Below are 25,433 nucleotides of genomic sequence, written 5' to 3' on the forward strand. Positions count from 1 at the left end.
AAAACGTAAGAAAACAGATTCTTCTAGACCTTCCCTACTGAAGCTTTGATTTGGGCCCAGTGAGACGCATTCCGGAATTTTGACTTCCAGAAGGTAAGGTAATAGATTTGTTGTTCTAAGCTTCCAAGCTTCTGCAGTTTGTTATGGTGGCAATCCAACAGTTGTTTCTAAGATTTGGGGGAAAGAGGACCTGAATTTGTATTATCTTGCTTAAAAACACCAGTTTGAACTGGGAAATTTCTACAGTTAAAAATGGTAACTCCCAGGGCACCTGGGTGGCTCAGTGGGTCAAGCGTCTGCATTTGGCTCGGGTCATGATCTCAGGGGTCCTGGGATTAAGTCCCACATCAGGCTCCCTGCTCGGTGGGGAGCCTGCTTCCCCCCTCTCTGTGCCTGACAGTCTGCCTACTTGTGCTCTCTGTCAAATAAATAAATGTTTAAAAAAAATGTTAAACATGTTGTTAAAAAAACACACAATGATGTAGATTATTCACATTACATAAAATAAATACTTCCATTGTTCATTTATTCATCCATATTTGAAAATAGCTTTATTTTTGTGCTGTTTGTTCTCTTCATACGTGCTACAAAGTATGTAAGAGGAGCTTTAAAGAGCTGCACGTGGCCCTGGGCAGGGAGCTGCCCACACCTGCTTGGCCGACGGCAGTTTCACAGACTTTCTTCCTATGCCTTGTAAGCACCGCCGAAACCTAAATTAATGCCTCCAACCTGCCTTCCCCGCCCCTCATTAGGACTTCCATGTGTACTGAAGGTGGTCGTGTGGCTGGGACTTACAGAAAGATCCCAGGCTGTCCAGTGTTCATGTTGCCACGTTTTCTGCACTTTGTATAACCAGAAATGATTTGTTCTAGGCAAGCTTGGTTTTTCATCTAATGCCTGCTTTCTGCGACATGAAATAAACACACTATGTTTTAGGCAATCGGCCCTGGGAGGTACAACACGGAAATACTTGCAGAGCAGTGACCGGAAATCAGGCAGGTCGTTCCAGAAGTTCTATGGAACTGCTTGGGTGTCCTAAATGGGCCTATAAGGACATTTCTTAGCAACTGGAGGCCTGGGCATGTGTTTCAAGCACCCTCTGGCACCACATATGCTATTACTCATATGTGATCCCCAATTTCAAGTGATCGAAGCTGTAACTCCACCACCACCCCCCGCCCCAGTTGTGTCTCCTCCGGGGAGAAGGGAACGTACAAGTCTTAGTTCGCTCTGGGAAGAACTGGCCCTCTAAACGAGCGGGGTGAATGGATCAGTAAAGGAACTGCAGCAAGTTGAATCGATGAGGTTGGAGTTCAAAATATTATTTGGTGAAGGATATGAAAATGGGTCCATAGGAAAGGAAGTTCCTCTAACTGGAAATGAGGAATCATAACACAAACAGTGTAGTGGTAAAAAGAGAAAACAGAGGCTAAGAGTGAGTCAGAAGCACATGAGTTTTTAAGAGCTTGAACTTGGGAGACCAGATCAGGCAAGACTGCTTAATACCATCACATGATCTGCCCCGAGGCACCCTGTATTTAATTAAAACAAGGAGCAGGGCAGGGAAAGGCCAGAGGAGCCGCCGCTGTTCTTAGCAGATGGATCCCGGGGAGTTAAAAGTTAAACCTTGATTGCCTGGGTCTTTGAGAATTCAGCATGGCATGTCTCCACTGTTTCCTGGGGTTTCTGCTTCTGGCTGCAAGATTGCCGCTTGATGCTGCCAGACGTGAGTACACGCATGTGTTTTAACCCGTTGTCTGTCGGCGGAAGTGATGGGTTGTCTGAGGTCTCGCAGTCCACGCCAGAAGGTGGGCTTCGTGAAGGTTCTCAGGAAGCTTCCGTGCTTGAAACCTTTGGGAACATTGACCCTACAGCAGAATGCCTCCCGCTCGTTCTTGGCTTCAGGCTCTGGGAAAGTAACAACCATGCCGGCCCCTCTCTCGGGAATTTTTTTTTTAAAGATTGTATTTATTTGACAGATCACAAGTAGGCAGAGCAGCAGGCTGAGAGAGGGGGAAGCAGGCTCCCCGCTGAGCAGAGAGCCCGATGCGGGGCTCGATCCCAGGACCCTGAGATCATGACCTGAGCAGAGGTTTAATCCACTGAGCCACCCAGGTGCCCCTCTGGGGGGCTTTTTTTCCCCCCATTGCAGTTGCCACCTTGTCTCTCGCCAGATAAGGGGAGGGTGCTGGTGTGAGGGAATAGTCTTCCTGGCCTGAAACAAAGCAGTGCCACCCACTAAACTTCATCTAGTTTCTTTCTTTTTTTTTTTTTTTTTAAGATTTTATTTATTCATCTGACAGAGATCACCAGTAGGCAGAGAGGCAGGAGAAAGCAGGCTCTCCACGGAGCAGAGAGCCCGACACGGGGCTCGATCCCAGAACCCTGGGATCATGACCCGAGCCGAAGGCAGAGGCTTCAACCCACTGAGCCACCCAGGCGCCCCCTTCGTCTGGTTTCTATCCTGTAGTGTAGAGGGCTCAAATGAAACAGGGCCCTGAATCTAGAACCAAGTTCACAGATCATCCCCGCCCGGAAGCTGTGCCTAGTCCTGTTGGGACCTTTTTCACAGACCTCCAGGAGCTTGCTGCCCCTCGGGTGAGGTTACTGAGAGAAGAGCCAAGGCCCCAAGGGCTCTGTTCTAGTCTCACATTTGAGGTTGGGGGCTTTCTAACAACCGATGCCCAGACTGATGAAAGCAGACCCTTGGGGAGGTCAGGTTGGAGCCTCCTTGTTTCAAAAGATCCTCTTGTGGGTCACCTGAGTGGTTTAGTGGGTTAAGCATCCAACTCTTTAATTTTAATTTATTTACTTATTTGAGAGAGAGAGCATGAAGGGGGGTGGTCAGAGGGAGAGCAGGCCTGCAGGTGTTGACGGAGCAGTTAACAAGCAACCTGGCCACCACCCCTTCGCTGGGGTGAGATTCTAGAATGGAGAGAGAAAAGCCACATTGGTGCCGGCTGTGACTCCATTTCCCTTCACGTCTAACTCCCCCTACCCCACACCGTTTTTTCTTTTAAAACCTGCTTATTCTTGGGTGTCTTTTGTCCTATTTTTTAACTTTAGCTTTTTGAGGTCATTGTAGATTCACATGCAGCTTAAGAAAAAATGCAAAGCAATTCCCCTGTAAACCTTACCCAGTTTCTCCCAATGGTAACCTCTTAAAGAATTATTGCACAATATCACAGCCAGGATATTGACACTGTTACAGTCAGAATACCAAACCGTTCCATCACGACAAGGGTCCCTCAAACCCTTTGTAGCCAAACCAACTTCCCCTTCCCACCACACCCCCTTGCCCTGGCAACCACTGATCCATTCTCCCCTTTTTATCATTTTATCATTTTGTTACTTCAGGAATGTTGTCCATAGAATCATTAATATATGGAATTTAGGGGCATTGGCTTTTTTTATGCAACATAATTTATTGAAGTGTTGCATGTATGAATAGTTCTTTATTGCTGGGTAGATTCCACAATATGTATATACCACGGTTTGTTTAAACATTCACCCATTTTGAGACATCTGAATTGTTCCAGTTTGCACTACTATGAATAAAGTTGCTATGAACATTCGTGTATAGGTTTTTGGGTGACCATAAGTTTTCATTTCTTTGGGACAAATGCCCAAGAGTACAATGTTTTGGTTGTATGTTTAGTTTTTCAGGAAACTGTTAAATGTTTTCCAGGGTAGCTGTACCATGTTTTGTTCCCACCAGCAGTGTACGAGTGATCCAGTGTCTTCACACATTCTTGCCTACGTTTGATATATCACTGTTATTTTTTTATTTTTATTTTTTTAGTCATTCTGATAGGTGTAGAGTGATACCCCACTGTGGTTTTAATGTGAATTTCTCCACTGGTTAATGAAACTGGACATCATCTCATGTATCTTTTTGCCATCTGTGTATCCTCTTCAATGTAATGTTTATTCAGGTCTTTTATCCATTTTTTTAATTGGATTTTTTTAATGAGTTTTGAAAATTCTTTGTATATTCTAGATAGCAGTCCCTTACTGGAAATGTGGTTTGCAAATATTCTGTCCCAGTTTGTAATATGCCTTTTCATCTTCTTCACATGCTATTTCACAGAACGAATGTTTTTTTATCTTAATGAGGTCTAATTTATCATTTTTTCCTTTTATGGATCGTGTCTTTGGTGTCAAGTCAAAGAATTCTTGCCTAGCCTAGAGCCTGAAAATGTCTCCTATGCTTTTTACTTTGTGATAGCCTTTTCAATAAATGGTGCTGTCTTTTTTGAAATTCCATTGGGTTGTACTTGCATCTCTGTCAAAAATCAGTAAGGCATATTTGTGTGGGTCTATTTCGACATTCTCCATTCTGTTCCCTGGATCCATGTATCTATTCCTTGTCCCTCTTTTAAGTTTGTTTTTCCTTGACGTTCCTTGACTTCTGACATCTATAATCAGAGGAGAAACCCATGTTTTGATTGTTCCTGGAACCACTCACTTTCTCTCAGGATCTGTGGAAGAGAAAGGCTCTTCAGAACAGTGGAAAAAAATTAGTCCTGGGAATTCAAAGATGTAAATCTTCATTTCCACTCCATTAAAACTGACCCCAAGTGAATTCTGTCACTTCTCTAGGCCTGAATTTCTTCATCTGTAAAATGAAGTGATTTGAACTGTTTTTTTCCAAATTGAATATTCTACCACTCCATGACTCAATTTGAATGAATATCCAGTTATAAACATTTATTGATAAACCTACATTTCCTACCCTCACTTAGTAACTGTTTCCAAATAAAAATAATCTTACAGAATCATAAGACATTTGGTTTTTGTCTTACTTGATTTTTGTCTGATGTGGAGGCCCAGAGAAAACATGATCTGAGGTCAACACAGCCTGTTTAGCAACAAAGTCAAGAAACCAAGTCTTGTAATAGTCATCCATTGTAAGACATCCACATTGTTCAATATTCATTTCAATATTCTTTCCCATTCCATCTGTCTCCCTTATAAGAAGGAAACAACAGGCGTTTGCCTCCTTCTACAAAAAAGGATAAATAGAAGATAGAGGTTGGTGGCATCCATTCAAAATGGCTTCTCTGAGCACCTGCCAAATACCACACCTTGTGGCAGTCCTCCTCCAGTATTCAGGAGAAGACTGTATTTCTGGCACTATGGGTTCAGACGACACAAGACCACATGAGGGGACAGTTTATCATAATATATGGTTAGGGACTAGCTGTGGGTTCTAGACAATTGACTTCTTGGCTGTAATGATACTCAAATAGGTTGAGCAAGACATTTTTTACCTTAACCAGTCCAGAGGCAGGAAAAGCTAGAGCAAGAACTGGACAACATTGAGAACTCTTTCTTTTCTTCCATCCACTCTGACCTCCTTAGTGTGTTGGCTTGCCTCTTCAGATTTGTGCCCTCATGGTTAAGTATGGCTGTCCCAGCTCTGAGCTTCACGTCACTACATTACTGTCCCCAAAATCACTTCTGATGTGAACAAAATGGAGTTTGTTATATACGTGTGTGTATGTGTGTGTATATGGATAGATGATAGGAAAACACAGAAGCCCTCAGAAGACTTCCTTTCAGTTCTGACTGGCCAGGTTCTAATCAGCTGCTTCTGCCCATCTAGGAAAGTCAGCGGTTGGAATTTTGAGCGGTTATAGTAGAGGCTCTGTGACAAGGGGTAAAAAAGCGTAGGGGTGTAGCCTGGAAATGCCTGTTAGGTAGGCAGCCAGCCAGTCTGTACAATCCTCAAAGAGAGGAGAGACCATGTGACCACTGGAGTTGTCAGGCAAGGTAAAAAGACATCAACTTGAGATTAGAATTTCAGAAGAACTAGAATTTTATAAACCCTGGAGCAACCACACAAAACAAAAAGATACAGCTAATAAGCCAGAAGTGGAGCTAATATAGACTCCAGAAATAACCCCGAAAAGTACAGGAAAAGAAGAAAAAGGAATGAACAAATGGGACAGATAGAAAAATAACAAGATGGTAGACTTAAATCCCCCGGTATTAATAAATACAGTAAATAGAAATTACCTAAACACTCTGAATGAAAGGTAGAGATTGTTAGAGATTGTTAGGCTACACTAAAAAAAGACCAATATACTGTCCGTAAGAAATATACTGTCTATAGGAAACCCACTTCAAATATAGAAATAAATATCCATTAAAAATAAGATAGAAAAAGATGTACCTATTAACCACTAAACATTACTATCAAAGTATCCCTAAGAACAAGGACTATTAATAAAGATAAGTCAATTCCTAATGGCAAGAGGATCAATTCATGAAGAAGACTTGGCAATTCTAAACAGAGCTTCAAAATACATTAACTGACAGAACTGTAAGAAGAAATTGGCAAATTGGCAAATCCATAATTATAATTGAAGATTTCAACATTCCTCTCTCAGTAATTGAAATAACAAATAGAAAATCAGCAGGAACATAGAAGTCTCAAAACATTACCAACCAGCTCTTAACATAATATTTTAAAAAGCACTGTAAATTACATAGTACATATGGGACATTCACCAATTCAGACCATATACTGGGCCGTAAAAAAGTTAGATTGTTCAACAGTGGGCTTTCCAGTACTGGTTTGCATCTCTTGGAAACCTGGAGGCATTCCTGAGCCTGACATTCTTTTAGCCAAAAGAACAGATAAGAATGGGAAAAGATGCCAAAACTGATCTGAATATCATTGGCATCAGTGTTTTCCTAATTCTAGCATATCAGTCAAATAATCAGAGAATATGTATTGAGAAATTAAATAATAGAAATACCAACTTTCAGAAATTTTCCTTGACTCATTTAATTTTTTAAAATATTTGTTTATGGGATGCCTGGGTGGCTCAGTCAATAAAAGCGTCTGCCTTCGGCTCAGGTCGTGGTCCTGGGATCAAGTCCCGTGTCAGGCTCCCTGCTCCTTGGGGAGTCGGCTTCTCCCTCCGCCTGCTGTTCCCCCTGCTGTGCTTGGGTGCTCTCTCTCTCTCTCTCTGTCAAATAAGTAAATTACTTTTTAAAAAAGATTTATTTTAGAGAAAGCAAGCATGGGGGAGGAGGAGGCAAAGGGAAAGGGAGAGACAGTCTTAGGCAGACTGCACTGAGCTCAGAGCCAACATGGGGCTCCATCTCATGACTCGGAGATTAGGACCGGAGCAGAAGCCAAGTGTCAGATGCTTAACCACCTGTGCCACCCAGGTGCCCCTCCTTGACTATTTAAAGTACATAAAGAGGTCGCCTGGGTGGCTCAGTGGGTTAAGCCTCTGCCTTCGGCTCAGGTTGTGATCTCAGAGTCCTGGGATTGAGCCCCACATCAGGTGCTCTGCTCCACAGGGAGACTGCTTCCCTCTCTCTGCCTGCCTCTGCCTACTTGTGATGTCTGTCTGTCAAATAAAATCTTCTAAAAAAAAAAATACATAAAGAGGGTCTGAATAGTTGTATTTAAATTATGTTCAGGAGACATTCCAATAAAAATCTATTTGTTTGACTTACTGAAAATATTAAGTACGATTTTCCAAACTTATGAAATGAGAAGTTGCTTTGACTACTTAGGTACTGTTAAGTACTAAATGAGGAAAGGAGTAAGCAAAATAATTTGTTTTTCAAATACTGATCTAGGATTTCATGACGTGCTGAGCAATGAAAGAACTTCTGATTATACGAGGGAGCACAGCCAACTAACTGGTTGGTCATCAGATGAGAATGAATGGAATGAAAAACTCTACCCAGTATGGAGAAAGGAAGACCCAAGGTGGAAAAACTCCTGGAAAGGTAAATCTCATATTCAAGATAAACAACTGTCATTTCCTATTTGATTTAGTCTCTTACATTGTGGACTTGTAGATCACATGGCTTATGTTGCTTCTAATGACTGTACTCTAGTTACCAAGTGGGAGGCACCTGGATTTGGCAATCTTTTTTTATCTCAACATTGTCACTTTCTAAGTCACACACACTCAACTTTAATCCACTTAGAAATTGACAAGTTTGTAGTTCTTGGAAGATTTTGGATAGCAAACAGATTTCGCCCTGAACCTCTTTACATGATATGGGAATGGTTCTCTTCAGAAGAGCTGAGACACTCAAGCAGTTTTGACCATATCAGAAGTGTGGTTTATCAGAAAGTGAGTATCTTCCCATTTGCATGAAAGAGTGAGTCCTTTAGTCATTGGTTTTGAGTCTAAGAAATACAAACCTTTAAAACTTGTTTCTTCAATCCAGTTGAGCAGATTCTTTTTTATCTTAAGTAAATGTTTTTTCTATGATCAAAGACTTCTTTAATTGGTCTGACCTCCTTTTTTTCCCCCTTGTAGAATGTTGTACTCTGAAAGCAAAAGTTAGGAATCCAGAAAATAATTTATTGCTAAGAGGCATAAGGATGGGAGGGCTGTCAGTAGAGCATGTGACTCTTGATCTCTGGATCATGAGTTCAAGCCCCACGCTGGGCATAGTGTTCACTTAAAAAAAAAAAAAAGAGAGACGTTGGGATGCTCTGGTCCTTATTGGTGGATTCAACTCTACTTTATTTGTCAACGAAAGGAAAAAGATGCTTGATCACTAAACTGCTCTTTTCTATGTGCTAGGAGGCCACGTGCAGGCAATTCTGACCAGTGATTCACCAGCACTTGTGGGCTCAACGATCACATTTGTGGTAGACCTGGTGTTCCCCAGATGCCAAAATGAAGATGTCAGTGGCAACATAGTCTATGAGAAGAACTGCAGAAATGGTAAGGAATGTTACCCGTGCCACAGGAATTGGCTAGTTTTCCTAACTACTGGAGACCCATCTCATAAACCTAAAGGCTCACAGGTGCTTTGCTATCACCCCATGTCACCCCCTCCTCAAATTGGATGACAGGGACATGTTGCTCCATCCAGTTCCTGTATCAACATTAGCCAAACCCACTTGAGCAAACTGGTGGCTTTCTGCCACTTGGAACCTTCTTCAAGAGGGACGTCATCATGCTCGGCTTTTTCTTAGGGTCTAGTTGATTATCCAGAGAATACCTTGTTGATTCTCAGATTTTGGTTTGGTTACTCGAAATTCTTTTGGATACTCAAAGAATAGCTGATCTGACAAACATTTGCTGATCAGACTGATTTCTGCTTACTATTATTGCTTAACCCAGTGTTGTGTGGCTGGTGCCAATGCTAAGATGTGTAAGTTGTAGTTTCGCTTTGCCCTTAAGGCAGGTAAGCTCTTTGTACATGTTAAAGAGCACAAAGAAACACAGATGCATCAAAGGAAATTGTCTCGAGAACTGCACATTCCCCCAAACTCGGAGCTAATAACTGAGATTCTTCAATCAGTGACAAGACTGTTAAATACACTTACGATCTGATTTTATGACTTAGAACTTCTATTAAACTGTCTGTGTTCATTCCTTATTAATTTATCATTGTTCTATTAGGAAAACATTATGTCCTATATAAAAAGGGCTTGATATTTTTGAAGTGTCAAGTGTCTAAAATCAGTAGTAATTTTTCTCTTTCTAAAAATGCTAATTCTTATGAATGTTTCAAATGGCATTTTAGCCCTCTGAGCATTTTTATATGAAGGAATCCCTGTGTCTAAGGAAAATTTTTATGTAATACCTGTCATCACAAAAAGGAATCAGGGACCTTTGAATTAAATACTGATTGCAGGTCTAGGGCAGGGAAAGTACCAAGTGAGTCTGGCACATCTTAGTGTGCCCAAGTAAGTAAATACTCACGGACTAAGAGAGATGCATCACAAGGACACAGAAGCCAGCTTGCAGGGACTCCCCTTGGCTATTTGGGACAATTTAAGAATAAAATAAAAAAATGGCTCTAATACATTGATAAATAAAAAGATTCTTCAAAAATGTCAATGACATAAAAAAACCAAGAGGGTGAGGGTACTGGTCTAGATGAAAAGATTTGGGTCATGACTTATTTACAATGAAATATGTTGGGGCGCCTGGCTGGCTCAATCAGGAGAGTGAGCAGCTCTCAATCGTGGCGTTGTGAGTTCGAGCCCCATGTTGGGTGTAGAGATTACTTAAAAAGAAATTGTCATACATACAAAAAAGTTGAAATCCGGGTACACCAAAACCTCCTACCTAGACTCAACAATTTTAACATTTTGCCATATTTACTTCTATCTTTTTTCCCAAATCATTTGAAGAGACAAAATAGCCAAATATAATATGTGACCCTTGATCAGACTATAGGAAGAGTGGTAATGATACTGTAGTTATGTAGGTTAATGTCCTTATTTTTAGGAGTGTGCCAAAATCTCTAGTAGGAGTTGAGAGTTGTTTGATGCCAAACGACTCAGGGTTAAAAAACAAACAAACAACTACAGATAGCAGTATCAACATAAAAAGATAAAGCATCCCTCATTTTGGTTTGAGTACAGTTGTGGTGTGAGATCCAGTATTAAAAATAAATATATTCTGGTATTTCTAGATTGGCTCTTCCTGAATAATTGCTTTATATGAAATTTTACTGAAATGCAGCCTATAGGCAGAAAAGGGACAGGTCATAAATACACACCACTAGATGAATTCTCAAAATTAGGGTTTTGTCCAACTATGTTTATATTTATGAACATATGAAAAGGTGTTTAATTCAGTGATGAGCATTGGGCATTCTGAGCCCAGATGACAAGCCTGGCTTGTTTCTTTCTCTGTTTAGAAACTGATCCATCTCCCGATCTGTACGTTTACAACTGGACCGAGGAAGGTGGTTGGGGAAATGACCACAGCCAACACCATCACCACATGTTCCCTGATGGAAAGCCTTTCCCTCACCACCCTGGATGGAGGAGATGCAGTTTTGTCTACGTCTTTCACACACTTGGTTGGACTTTTTACAAAACCCCCTTAGCTGCTTCTTTACCTGCCCTTCAAATTTTAACATTTTTTTCCACTTTTCTTATTCTGTAAGCAAGAATGCTAACACTTAAGAGTTTAACAACAGTTACTCTGTGAACTTTCCTTAGCGGGGGTGGAGCACGAGGGATAAAAAAGAAAATCTTGTTTAGCTTTGGCAAATCTTCAGAACACTAAGGAATTAGAAGAAGGGAAAAAAAATAATTCATTTTTCTTTCTTAAAACTATTCAGTTTCTTTCTGTCTAAAACAGTAATACGAAAGATAGGATTATTTGTTTGAATGGCACATGGATGGGCATTTGATTTTTTTTTTAATTTTTTATTATCAAAAGATTTTTTAAGAAAGAAACTTACGCTCTTTGTAGGAAATTCGGAAAACACAGGAAGAGTACAAATGAAAAATAAATCACCCATAATTGACACCAGAGATTATCACTGTTAACACAATGGGTTTTTTTTTTTTTGCTAGTATTCCTTGATTAAGACTAGAATGTATACACAATCTTGTTATCATGAGTGCTTGATCGTATCATTAAAATTCCTTATGTACATTATTTTAATGACTGTATAATATTCCATTGTGAAGAAATAACATAATCTAACCCCTGTTCTTCTTTGACAAAGCTTACCCTCTTTTTTTTTTTTTAACCACAAATGGTATCCTCTCTTGTTTTATTATTGGTGAAGTGATTATTTTTAGGAGGAGCAAATTTAGGTTATAATTAGCAAAGCTGCTAAGTTCTTAAATATGTCACCAGTTGCCATCTGGCTCTGACAGTTTGAAGACTGTCACCAACCATGCAGGCTCCAAACTTCTACATGTTTTGTCTTTTTTCATAAATTAGAGAAAGTTTCTTTGTCCAGCTAACTCATTTATAAATCAGAACAACACATTAGCAATACACATCAGCTTAACAAAGTACAAAATATATATCAAATATTATGCCCATCTAGTTAAATTGGGGTTGAAGGCTGACTTTGTTTCAGTGCCTTCATGGCCCAGTCAGTCAACTCCCCAAATGTCATGATTTCTTTGACCAGACCATCTGCATGGAGTATGTATGCTCACTAGCACTCCAGTCTCTTGTTACCCCTCTTTTTAGTTAAGATATCTATTAAAACCAGTTTTTAGCCCAGAAATTGCTGTTTTTCTAACAAGACTGTTTTGAATTTCCTTATCTGAAGTTAACTGATACTGTCCTCCAACTAACACTTGCTTCTGTGGTCTCCCCATGCCAGGACTAACATTTTCCTCGTGTGTAACTAGCCCCCTGCGAGACACCTCTTTCCCCTACAACCTGCAAAAGAACTGCCTCTGCGGCTCCAGGTAAAGGGGATTCCAGATCACGTATCTCTGAGATTAGTGTATTTTTCTGATATCTTTGACCGTGTGTTAAACATGGTCTTTAAACAGCCCCACAAGCATCCGTCTCGGCATCCCTGTTGTTCAGTCACACATCTGTGTTGGGTGCCTCAAGAGCATTAGAAAAATCCTCGGGCCCTGAGGGATAGGAATCATTTTTACTAGCTAGCTGGTGGCAATCAGATTTAGGTTAGGGCTGGAGAAAGAGAAAGAGTGAGTCAAGAATGTCCTAGAAATGTGTTAATAGAACCACTACATTACTTTTTATGTCTACCATACCCGACCTCTTTTTTCACCACTTACTTTGTTTTATTATATACAAATTCTATTAGAAAATGGAGGATTCTAGTCCCCTAAAGAAGAAAGAAAGAAACTGCTTGATACAGCTGAAATGGTAATATTGTTACAACAATATTGGATAAATTTTTTTAGCTCCCTTAGACACCTCACTATTGCATTGAATGGGTATTCTCCGGGAAACACATGTATTTCAAGTGCCAGACGTCTTACTTATAAACATTTTTTATTTGTAAACTAAGGACTAAACAGTATTTTCCCACTAAACTTCTCTTTCCATTTTAACCAACTATATAAATTATATTTATGGAACAGTGGGTTTATGTTATAAGGTTTTGTATAAAATGAGCACCATTTCCCTTTCTGAAGCAGCCAGGACCTACATCCCCATCCTGTTTTTCCTTTTCCAACAGCGTTCTCTAAGTGGCAGTCATTAGTCATAAAGAAACAACAACTTCCTATAATGATCATGTAATGTGGCCAATAACTAAAAATTTCCATCCTCTCAAAGGTCAGTATTTGCAGAAGTTAGGACGGGGTTCAGCAAGAGTTTCTATAAACACAGCCAATGTGACACTTGGCCCCCAACTCATGGAAGTAATTGTTTATAGAAGACACCACCATGTATATGTCCCCATTGCAAAAGTGAAAGACGTGTACGTGGTAACAGGTGAGTGAGTGGTGTGAACTTGAAGTTAACTGATGGTGAGGCATTTCATTCTGGTGATGTTAGTGGATTAAGTAAGAGTTAGAGCTAAGTGTTCTGGGCTAGGTTACAATCTGTATGGGTTCGTTCCCTCGCTTATATATTTAAATATATTTTACTCCATCTGTGTTTCCAGAATAACTTGGAAAAACCCTAGCAAACTTGCATAGGAAGAGGGAAAATAATGCTAAATTATCTCTCATTTTAGTTTTAGTTTCTATTTTTTTTAAAGATTTTATTTATTTATTTATTTGACAGAGAGAGAGAGAGCCAGTGAGAGAGGGAACACAAGCAGGGGGAGTGGGAGGGAAGAAGCAGGCTTCCCGCTGAGCAGGGAGCTGATGCAGGGCTGGATCCCAGGACCCTGGGATCATGACCTGAGCTGAAGGCAAATGTTTAACAACGGAGCCACCCAGGCACCCTTCATTTTAATTTTAATTTTTGAACCTAAAAGCATTATCGAAGTCATCTACTTAAAATCAAGCAATTGTGTGTTCTTTCTATTTGGGGGTATATCTTTTAGATCACGTTCCTGTATTTGTGACTATGTACCAGAAGAATGATCGAAATTTATCTGATGAAACCTTCCTCAGGGACCTCCCTATTATGTTCAGTGTCCTGATTCACGACCCTAGTCACTTCCTCAATGAGTCAGCCATCAACTACAAGTGGAACTTCGGGGATAATACTGGTCTGTTTGTTTCCAACAACCCAACTTTGAATCACACGTATGTGCTCAATGGAACCTTCAGCCTTAACCTCACTGTGCAAGCTGCAGTGCCTGGACCTTGTCCTTCACCCCAACCTCCAGAACCCACCTCTCCTTTATGTAAGTGTTTTCCGGGTGATCTTTGAGGGGGTTGCTTAACAGCTATTTAAAAAAAAAAATCTAATAACACAGGTTACCTAATTAGATCCCTAGCTTAAAGGATCGTGTGCTGAGTCTGCTGTGATTCAATTCTGTATGTATCATTCTTGAGCCACTTTATCACCATTTTAAGCTGTTAGAATATGGAAGAAAGGAGAGTATGTTTAAATTCCACTTTGCAAGTAGAATTTCATGACTTAAGTGCCATTCTTTGATCTTTCTAATTTGTACTGGTCCTTGTTATGTGTACAAATGCTTTCCCTGTCTGGCCCGTCACATTTCTTTTTTTTTAAGATTTTATTTATTTATTTGGGAGGGAGAGAGCACAAACAGGGGAGCAGCAGGCAGAGGGAGAATCAGGCTCCCCGCTGAGCAAGGAGCTCAATGCGGGACTCGATCCCAGGACCCTGGGATCTTGACTTGAGCTGAAAGCAGATGCTTAACTGAGCCACCCAGGTGTCCCCCATCACGTCTCTGATTCTCTCCCATTTTTTCTCATTATGAGAATACATCTCGCCCTTCCTAAACATTCAGGCCATCCCCACTGTCTTTCTTCCTCCTCCCACATTTCTCCCCACTTCCATTCTCCTCCTTCCCCTGCCCACATCCATCTAGTGTCCCATCAAAACAACTGTACTTGGAAGTGATTTCCAAATGGCCCAAGAAAGAATGTACCTTGAGAGTAAAGACTCCAGACATTAAGATTGTTCTGGATATAAGGCATAATAAATTAAATCCCATTCTCTACTAATAGTATATGTACTATATAGTATATGTACTAGCATATGAGGCCATTTAAAAAGTTCCCGAGAGTTGGGGCACCTGGGTGGCTCAGTGGGTTAAGGCCTCTGCCTTCAGCTCAGATCATGATCTCAGGGTCCTGGGATCGAGCCCCGCATCGGGCTCTCTGCTCGGCGGGGGAGCCTGCTTCCTCCTCTCTCTCTCTCTCTCTCTCTCTCTCTCTGCCTGCCTCTTTGCCTACTTGTGATCTATCTGTCAAATAAATAAATAAAATCTTTAAAAAAAAAAAAAAGTTCCTGAGAGTCTACTTTGGAAAGTGTTAGCTTCCATCTAATGCCCCCTCCCACCCCACTGTGCCATGAGTACTCAGCACCCCAATTTGAAGGGGATGGTAATATACTGCCATCCTCCCACTGGTCACAAGAGGGCACCATCACCAAGCCCAGAGTAAATAGTCCAACCTGATGTCCAGACTTGCTGCACTTGTTTTTACCAAAACCTGTTATAAATCATAAATTGTTGTAACAGTGTGTTATTAATAAAAGGAGATCTCATTAAATCTGGAATATCTAATCAAGACACTAAGTTATTACTGATGTTGATTCATTATTTTTTGAAATGTTTTATTTTTTTTAATTTTTTTTTTTTTTTTTTAGTTATTTATTGGACAGACAGAGATCACAAGTAGGCAGAGAGACAGGCAGAGAGAGAGAGAGGAGGAAACAGGCTCCCTGCTGAGCAGAGAGCCCTATGCGGGGCTCGATCCCAGGACCCTGGGATCATGACCTGAGCTGAAGGCAGAGGCTTTAACCCACTGAGCCACCCAGGCGCCCCATTGAAATGTTTTAAATTACAAAATTAATGCATGTACCTTAATAAAAATTCTAACAATAGAGAAGCCTAGAATAAAAGTGAAAGTCCCTACTCACATTCTCCTCCCAAGAGTTAAACCTTAGTAACAGCTGGAAGCGTTTCTTTTCCGATCTATTTCTATGCCTTTACAAACATATTTTATAAATATACATAGGTGTTGTTTTGCTTTTTAAGGAAATGGGCTCATGCTATCCATATGGTTCTCTAATTTGTTTTTCTTCACTTAACAAATATCATGGACATCTTTCCCTTGTCAGTACATAAAATTTAACTCACATTATTAAATGGCTACATAGTATTTCATAGTATGCATAAACTTAGAATATAAGTAACATTGTATGTATAAATGTATAATTTATTTAACCGTTCTTTTATTGATGGTTGATTAAGTTAATCCTAATTCCAGTTACAAATATAACTGCACTGCACAACTTAATCATACAGCTTCATTCTGATATTTCTGTAGGAGAATTTCTTTTTCTATAAGTATCAATGGTCTTCTTTACAAATAAGGAGACCAGATGTAAAATTCAAAATAAATTGTAGATTCCTGTAATATCTAGAACTGTCTAAAAATTCCTAAATGGTAAAGGTTGAATGTTAGTTTATTTAACATTAGTCTATTTTATTTTTTTAAAGATTTTATTTGAGAGAGCGTGTGAGAGAGAGAGAGAGAGAGAGCGCACAAGCAGATGAGGGGCTTGACCCTAGGACTCCAGGGATGATGACCTGAGCCAAAGGCAGACGCTTAACCGACTGAGCCACCCAGATGCCCCAACATATGATTTTATCTGTCACACCCTGCTTGATTTCATCATGATTGTTGTATCATACATTTTAATATGGCTTCTACCTTTCATTTGATTCCCGTGTTTAAAGAAGATACAGGATTGTGTTCACTTACATAATTTAACATAATATAACAATTATAACGCCTGCTAGTTCTCACATCTCTGTGAATCATTCATATTCACTTCAAATTTCTGTAGTAATTTAATAGTTCAGAACTCTTGATGTTTTTCTAAAGGTCAGGTAGATGTTCAGATTGTTGGTTATCAAGTACCTGTTTAGATTTGGGGTTATCATGTATTATGTAAATCTTTTACATTCTCAGCAACTCCTCTAAAATCTTATTAATCCAACTCTCCAGCATCACCGGGTGACCGCCTCCCGGAGCTGAGGGCGACTCCTGAGGAAACCTGCCATATTAATAGATACGGTTACTTTAAAGCCACCATCACGATTGTAGGTAAGAGCAGCAGGGGAAGGATGTTGGGATCTACCCTGGGCCACCCTCTCACCCTCTTGACTCTGGAGGGGTGGGAGCAGGGGCCCTCGTTCTCTGTTCAAGGTGATGCCATGTGGTCACAAAGCCAGGACGTCACCAGTTTCTAGATTCTGACTGGCCTACGCCAGTCTTCCTTAGACATTCTGGTGGGAACGAGCCCAGTGTGAGGCCCACCTACTAATGAGTCTGCTCCAGACCTACATCCCCCACCCTGCGCATTCCAGAAATCTGAAGGAACTTGCCTTTGAAGAAAGGCCAGTAGCAAGTTCCCACAACTGCCACTTCCTTCCTCTCTTTGATTTCACAAAACCTCCCGCCTAGTGTGTAAGGAACAGGGATGAGCGGGGCTACCACAGATGGCTGTGTATTGTGGGCACTGCCCACAGACACCCCACAGAGAAGACAGGTGGCGGCTGAAGCCCAGCCAAGGCACCCCAGTTCTGGAGTTGGGGATAAATCCCCGACTCTGCACCCCGGGTCTGAGGGAAGCCAGCTGGGCCAGAGCCTGAGGCCTGCGTCTTCCCCAGGGGTTACCTTTCTCTGAAATTCTTGCCCGGAAGGAGTGCAGCCTTCTAACACATTCACAGGCTCCAGAAACCAAGGGCCAGGTTGGAATGAGGAGCAATTTGGTTTGACTTTGAATGTGCTACATAGACGCGTATCCATTTTTTTTTTTTTAAGATTTTATTTTTTTATTTGACAGAGACACAGCGAGAAAGAGAACACAAGCAGGGGGAGTGGGAGAGGGAGAAGAAGGCTTCCCGCTGAGCAGGGAGCCCGATGAGGGGGTCGATTCCAGGACCCTGGGATCATGACCTGAGCCGAAGGAAGACACTTAATGACTGAGCCACCCAGGTGCCCCATAGACGCGTATCCACATATCCACACTGCAGGGTAGACTCCCAGATCCATGCAAGAATGCCGTGTCTCTGTTTTGTGTGGCTTTCTGATTTGTGGAGGAATAATTTGGTCTGGTTTTTGCTGTATTTTGATGTGTTTTTCTGGGTGGGTGTTTTGTTAGATGGAATTCTGGAGGTCAACATCATCCAGATGACAGACGTTGTGACACCCGTGCCACAGCCTGACAAGTTGCTGATGGATTTTGTTGTGACCTGTCAAGGGATGTGAGTACATCTCAGTCAGAGGATCAGGCCAAGGCCTGAGCAGAGGCCGTCACACCAGCTCCCCTTCAAAGCTGATCTAGATTCCCAGCTCATCAGCCAGCCACAACCAGGAAGGGTCCCGGGAGGGGCTCAGAAGCACTCGTTTTGCTAGATTGAACAATGCTCATTACCTTTAAATTGCTGATGAAATTGAAGAGTAATTAGTGATTGAACACTTACTATGTTCTTAACATTTTACATCGGTTCTCCTATTGAATCCTTACCCAATCCTGAGTCTCCTCGTTTTACAGGTGGGTCCACTGAGGCACACGGTGATTACAGAACTTGCCCCATAGATGGTGGGTACCCACAGAGCATGGTTCACAGTCTGTGGTCTGTCTCAGAGCCCAGATCCTAGGCTCCTTGAGGCCCCTCCACGTGGTGGGAAGCCAGTGTGGAATGGCCATGTCCTAGCATGAATTAACAGCAGTGCCCAATAATCCTGTATCTCTAAACTTTACAAAGCTTTCTCTTTTTTTTTTTAAGTTTTATATTTTAGTCTTTTTAAAAAGATTTTATTTATTTTAGAGAGAGAGAGAGAGAGAGAGAGCATGAGGCCGAGAGAGAGAGAGCGAGCACAAGGCAGGCGGAGGGAGAAGGAGGAGCTGACTCCCTGCCCTGCAGGGAGCCCAGCGCAATCCCAGGACTCTGAGATCAGGACCTGAGCCAAGGCAGACACTTACCAGCTGAGCCACCTGGTGCCCCTACAAAGCTTTTTCTAATGCATTATATAATTTGACCTCCTACGGTTTGGTTAGAACTATATAATAGACTAATAGAAGTTAATAGACTAAATATAAGTTAATAAATACAACATTAATTAACTGAGTAAGCTAAAGCATTCACAAATATATGTGTAATGGATAAATTAAGTAATTAAAATGTATGTATGTAAATGTATAAATTAATGAAGGGAATGAGATGGTATAAAAATGTGGCCTTATTTGATAAAAAAGGGATAGCTAAGAAGCTCTCCATCTTAGGGAGAGGTGAGGGGTGACGATGATAGAAAATTGAGGAAAAGCCGATGGAGGAACGAGGCCAGCTGAGAATAACGGGTGTCCTCCGTGCACCCCATGCCTCACCAGACCAAGCATCAGAGCAAGGTCTCTCCATCCAGGAGGTCCACCCACAAGGGAAACAGTGCTGATGACAGTAATGCGTGGCCACGTCACCTCATGGTCGTCCAGCCTCACTTATTCAAGTCCCAGCTCCACCCCTAACGGCTCGTGTTAGTCTCCCAGTTGTCTCCCCCTCACCAAGCTGGTTTGTCGCCTGCTACACTAGGCTTGCCTCATCTTCCTATGAGAGGAATAATCAAGGCCATGTCACACATCTACAGCTTTGTGTCTTGCACGTAGTAAATCCCAACTCAACCACCCCTGTGGCTGTCACTGTTCGACCTCTGTGGGGACCCAGGTGGGCCAGTTCTGGCATTTAATAGTATCTTTGCCCGACACCTCAGCGGACCACACCTGCAGGCATTCTAGGGAGGAATGACTTGGGCTTCACACCGTTTCCAACAGCCCCTTGCCGTTGGACAGGGGGGAGTCATAATTTCTTCCTCCTCCACCCCCAGAGCCACATCTTACTGAGGACACAGGGGAAATAGTAGCTCATACCCAGGCTTGTTTAGGAGTAAATTATATGTGACAATTTGATATCAAATGGTTTGATATTCTTACATCGTATGCAAGAATTAAAGAATAAGTATCCAAATTAATTCTAGTGGAATTCAAATGGAATTCTAGTCAATTTTATGGACAGGTAATGATTATGATTGTCCCTTTTAAACTGATATTATATCTCCCTCCCCTGGTGCTGTCTGTCCCCTCAGCATACCCACAGAGGTCTGTACCATAGTTTCTGACCCTACCTGCCGGATCAGCTACAACACGGTCTGTGACCCTGTAGATGTGGACACAGATGACACTTGCTTGCTGACTGTGAGAAGAGCCTTCAGTGGGTCTGGGACATACTGTATGAACCTGACCCTCAGTGATAATACAAGTCTGGCCCTCACGAGCACCCTCGTCTCTGTCTCTGCAAGAGGTAAGTGTTGTTTTGTGGTTGTACGAACATTTCATATCACAGGTACCGTGTGTGTCCTGTGCTAAAGCCCTTCAAGGCTTCTCTATCAGTGTTTAATTTTATTTCATTGCAAAAATCACTGAACTGTCGTTAATGTGGATTTGACAACTGGCATGAAAGTCCCACAGCAAATCTACTTAGGGAAGGGATGAGAGAGAGAGACCCAGTGAAATGACCAAAGATAAGTCTTTTGATGAAAAAAATCAGCTGTGATCATGGACCAGTAATAATGGGATATGATCACTGTGTGCTCGAAGAGATTTATATGTCAAGGGAAAAGTATGAAGCCTAACATCAAAAAATAACAATGTTCTCCAATTAAATTATAAAACGGGGAGACTGGTACCCTATTGTCATAAGAATCCACCTAGGAAAAGACATGAAGCCAAGAAGAGAAATGAGAAAGCAGGTGGACTGCTGGTTCCTTTCTAACTTGCCATGTGTCCTCTCTTTCCCTTCTCAAAGTCTACCAGTCATTATCCTGAAACAGTAACAAACCAACTTGCCTTGTCAGTATTCACCAGAAAATCTACTCTTTCCCCTGCTGGTGCCTGGGGAGGTGAAATGCTGGCAGAGTGGACTAAAGAACTTCACTGAGAAATTGTCATTTACTGGTGGCTTCCAATTTTCCCAGTCACCAAATTAGGACTCCACCTGGTGACCCTCGCTGAATTTCACTTGCAGTTGACTTTGTTGTAAGACACTGTTTTAGAAGAAACACTTTGGGCTGAAATGGGAACGAGATTAAATTGTGCGCACATGACAACACTTACTGTTGCTGCTTGATTTGAGTATTGTCCCGTACGACCTCATGACTAACTCACAACTCCTTTGGATTTGGAGCCTGTCTCATAAGGTAAAATGTACTGAAACAGAGATTTACTCATTAACTGTATAAAAGGCAGCTTTAACCTCATTGAAAGAAAAGCTTAAGTAACCATACATAGCATTATGTATATGAGGGCTTATAGTTGGTGAGATCTAAGGCACTGATTTAAAAACAAAACCAGGAGACAAAGGTGCCCTGCTTCCGCCAAGGCTGCTTATGCTGGGACCCCTGGTGGGGAGCTGGGAGGGTGGGGAGGAAGGAGGCAGGTTGGAGCACTGGGACCCAGTGGGCGTCAGCGAGTGCTGGTCTTCGAGCTGTCACCTCCAGGAGCTGCTGGGGTTACTCTTGCGCAGCTGTGGGGAGTTCTTAGAACAGCCTTTCAGGGTCATACCCTATTCTATGAAGCCTCCTAGGAGCTGGCAAACCACTGCTCTCTTCCCAGATTAGATGTTTAGATATTGGCTTTCCTTTCCTTCTTCTTACAGTGAGTGAGAACTTTAGGTGACCTGAGCAATTTTCAAAATCCAAATAAAGGAAGCACAGAAAGAGAGCTTTCAATCCATGGGGGATTGTAACTTAATGGCTTGGGCTTCAAAATCAGAATTTCAGAAACTGATCTTTGATCAAAAGCAAACCAATAGACTTTTAGGAGGAATGACTTTTACTCATTGATTCCATGAATGTTCATGAAGCATCTGCAGTTCTTTCAACAAATATTCATTGAGCATCTACTCCATGCCCAGCAGAGCTGTAGGCCTGAGATACACAGTTCCAGACAGAGTAGGGAACAAGAGGAAGAAGGCTTTTATGGGCTTTTGTGAGCCTTGCTTTTGTGGGCTGAAAGAGATCACACATAAGATGACATTGTGAAGAATGTCCCGGCATGGAGAGTGACAAGCATGGGGGAGTGAGGGGACAGAGGTTGGCTCTCCAGATTGGGGAGGTCAATGACAGTCCTGCCTACCCAGCAGCATCTGCTTGTGAAAAGCCTCCTCTGAACTGAAGCCTGACTTTCAGGAATGAGCAGTCCATTTAGATGGTTGTAGACCACGGGTAGGGCTTGAGTTTTATTCTGTATAAGGAGCCTCCAGCAGGTTTGAAACATGCTCTGATAGATGCCTTTAAAGATCATTTGGACTACCAAGGGAAGCAAAGATCACAGGAAGGTGAGAGTGGAAACAGGTAGACAAGATGTCCTTTTGAGTGGCGGGGGGAGGCTGGTGGCTGGAACTGCTCAGTGGTGGAAGGGATGGAGAAAAAAAGAGATCAACTCCAGTTCCTCTTTGACAATAGGGACAAAACAAGTTAATTTGCTGGTTTCTGGGAATACAGAGAAGACACAATCCCACAGTCTGGGAGAAGGAAAGAAGCATGTGTATAAAGCAGTAATTGCCACATAGTGTGATCGAGGCAGAGGAAGAGAGGCAAGTAGAGGAGTGACACGGGCAGATGTCATGACCCGGAGCCCTCAGCCCTCATGAATGTCCAGAAGTCACCCCGTAGGGGTGAACACTTGAAATGAGCCCAAGGGAAGGACGTTCCTGGCAGAGGGCATGGAGATTTGAAAGAGCAGGGGAAGGGTAGGCCACTCCAGGATTTTTAGCACAGCTGGAAGGTAGGTAGTGGGAGATGGGGCCAGAGGAGCAGTGGGGAGGGTCATGGAGCCCTTTACTGTGTGGGCGCTGCGGGGTCAGCTGAGACCTGAGCAGGTGTCTCCAGGACATGACATCTCTCTTCTGAGCCCTTAACACAGTGTTCCAGACATGCTAACTCATTCTCTAAATGGAAGATAAGCTGACCCAAAGACTATGTATTATTTAATGGAAAAGATTACTGAAAACCCAGAGGGAGCCATATATCTTCGGATAGCTCCCTTCCTCATTTATTTAATTGCATTACAAGTAGCATGTCCCTTAGGCGGAGGATGTCACTAATACTGTCTTGCTTCTGTTTTAAGACCCAGCTTCCCCTTCAAGAATGGCAAATGGTGCCCTGGTCTCTGTGGGCTGCTTAGCCGTATTTGTCACTGTGATCACCCTTTTCGTATACAAGTAGGTTGCTTCTTTTAACACTTTAAATTGCTATAGTATATTGTCAAAAATAAGTTGCATGTTTCTGCATAAATGGGCCATTTTCCCTTTTTTGCTTTTAAACAGTTTGGGTAGGGGAGAAAAATCTTCCAGTGAATGATGAATATCGAACTAGACTATTAATTTTGCTGTGTGTGGTTTTTTTTTAGTCCTAAAAATGCTACTGGATACCAGTAACTTTACAAAACTGTGTCAGTTTATTTACCATATAATCACAAATTAGAATAGGCAGGCACATTTCTTCCATGAAGAAGAGAAAAAACTATACTTTCATAAGACATCAATGTCTTAGAAGCTGTGGATTGGGTTAAATGGAATTAACCCTCTTGTACTTGGCAGGTAAGAGATTATAGAAAGTAACATAGTCCAGGTGGAGATCTTTTGTTAATCTGTCGAACACGTTGTTTTCAGAAAACACAAGGAGTACAAACTGGTAGGCAACAGTACTGGGATCGTGCTCAAAGGCCAGGGCCTGAATGCCCTCCTCAACCATGCAAAGGCCATATTCTGCCTTGGGAACCAAGAAAGAGATCCTTTGCTCAAGCATCAACCAGGAACTGTTTAAATCTTCGGCCTTATTTGTGATCAACAGCTCACTCTTCAGGGCCATTTATGTGATCTGTGCCAGAGTTGATGGCTATTAACTTCTATTCCTAAAGATTACTGTTAAAATATATACCGTGGCTTAGGGAGGTCCAAAGGGCTTTTTATATAGGCTAAATGACATCTCAGAGAAGTGGGGAGGAATCACACTGTGCGTGGCCTCAGTCTCATTATTGAACTGATAAAACCAGTTAGCAGAGCTTTCTTTCGTTATGATTTATGTTTCACTTATAATGTCTTAGGTGGTTAGTGGGATAGACACACTGTGTCCAAAGAGTAAGGGGAAAAGTTACTATTCATTAGAGTTTGGCCTCGGTTCACTGGAAGGGGAGGCCAGACGCTTTCTGGCTCTCCGTGTTCCAAGCTAACTGAATGCTACTTCAGGTGAACACGTGGGAGCTCCTAGCAAAACAGTAACAGGCCAGACATTTAGTCTGATGTGCATGCTTCTTATGCTAAAAAAAAATATGTATTGACTAGTCTAATACATGGGTGTGAATATTTTCATGACAACCTACCCTGCCCAGATGTGTAAAGGAATGCTACTCATTTCTTTATTCCATGGACCTTCATTGACTACTTTCTGTGTATCAGGCATGCTAGGGACCCAGCCCTACACTCCGGGTGCTGACAGTCTTGTGTATATATCTCAATTTCTGTACACTCGGGGACATGTGTTTGAAATTATATGTTACGATTTTTTGAAGAAGGAGACCCCTGCTTTTCTTACTGGTTTCTCTATTTAAATGATACAGGGACTTGATCAGTTAAGGCCTCCATTTGTAATCAAAACTCTCTACCAGATGTCAGACAGGACATGCTTTTTTTTCCTCCTTCCTGAAAAATAAAGTATGAAAAGAGATAAGATCTTGGAATTGTAATTATTTTTCCAATTTACTGTTTGCCTTTCTATTGTGTTTATAGTTTGGACACATAAAGAGTTGTTTGACGCTGCCCTGTGGAGCACTGATAATTTCACAAGGATTTTATATTTTAAAATATAGTATGTTCAGTTTTAATAAATGTATATTAATCAGATCATCTAAAAAAAGTTTCTGTGAGTAAATGTTCTGGACTCTTTGAACTGTTAGTATTATATTAAAAATAAAGGCAAGAGGAGCGTTCTGGATCAGAGATCAGCAAGCTTTTTTCTGTCATGGGCTAGGGAGTCAATTTTTTTTTTTTTTTAGATTTTATTTATTTATTTGAGACAGAGATCACAAGTAGGCAGAGAGACAGGCAGAGAGAGGGGGGGAAGCAGGCTCCCCTCTGAGCAGAGAGCCTGATGTGGGACTCAATCCCAGGACCCTGGGATCGTGACCTGAGCCGAAGGCAGAGGCTTTAACCCACTGAGCCACCCAGGCACCCTGGGAGTCAATATTTTAGGCTTCATGGGCCATATAGTTTCTGTTGTAACTATTCACCTCTGCTATTATAGCACGAAAGCAACCATATATGTAAATGAAAGAGCGTGCTGTGTTCTGGTGAAAGCACATTTACAAAGAAAGGTAGTAGGCCAGATTGGGCCCATGGGCCACAGTTTGTTGACTAGTGTTCGAAACTAAAAAAGGCCAAAGAGGGTGCCTGGGTGGCTCAGTTGGTTAAGCATCTGCCTTCGGCTCTGGTTATACCCCACATCGGGCTCCCTGATGGGCTGGGAGCCTGCTTGTCCCTCT

At 41.9% G+C, this 25,433-nt stretch overlaps 1 protein-coding gene across 3 annotated transcripts; it reads left to right on the forward strand.

The window, feature by feature from the left end:
* The first annotated feature begins 1,572 nt into the window (after positions 1–1,572).
* GPNMB (glycoprotein nmb) lies at positions 1,573–24,885 on the forward strand. Of its 3 annotated transcripts, none has more exons than XM_080819022.1 (11): positions 1,573–1,726; positions 7,606–7,758; positions 8,571–8,714; positions 10,648–10,812; positions 13,017–13,175; positions 13,735–14,040; positions 16,844–16,942; positions 18,003–18,105; positions 19,982–20,196; positions 23,022–23,115; positions 24,682–24,885. In XM_080819022.1, exons 1-11 carry the CDS (start codon positions 1,657–1,659, stop codon positions 24,692–24,694), a joined length of 1,521 nt encoding a protein of 506 aa, XP_080675148.1. In that variant the 5' UTR covers positions 1,573–1,656; the 3' UTR covers positions 24,695–24,885. The 3 variants fall into 3 exon arrangements, with proteins under 3 accessions (XP_080675148.1, XP_080675147.1, XP_080675149.1); XM_080819021.1 differs by having other exon boundaries at positions 23,566–24,882; XM_080819023.1 differs by lacking the exon at positions 13,017–13,175 and having other exon boundaries at positions 23,566–24,882.
* The last annotated feature ends 548 nt before the right edge of the window (positions 24,886–25,433 follow it).

This window comes from Martes martes (genome assembly GCF_963455335.1).
Source record: "Martes martes genome assembly, chromosome: 11".
Classification (NCBI taxonomy): Eukaryota; Metazoa; Chordata; class Mammalia; order Carnivora; family Mustelidae; genus Martes; species Martes martes.

Coding starts and splice junctions, on each gene's coding strand:
- GPNMB (XM_080819021.1), top strand. CDS start 1,657: ATGGCATGTCTCCACTGTTTCCTGGGGTTTCTGCTTCTGGCTGCAAGA. Junction 1,727..7,605: donor GCCGCTTGATGCTGCCAGAC/GTGAGTACACGC, acceptor ATACTGATCTAG/GATTTCATGACGTGCTGAGC. Junction 18,106..19,981: donor GTTGTGACCTGTCAAGGGAT/GTGAGTACATCT, acceptor CTGTCCCCTCAG/CATACCCACAGAGGTCTGTA.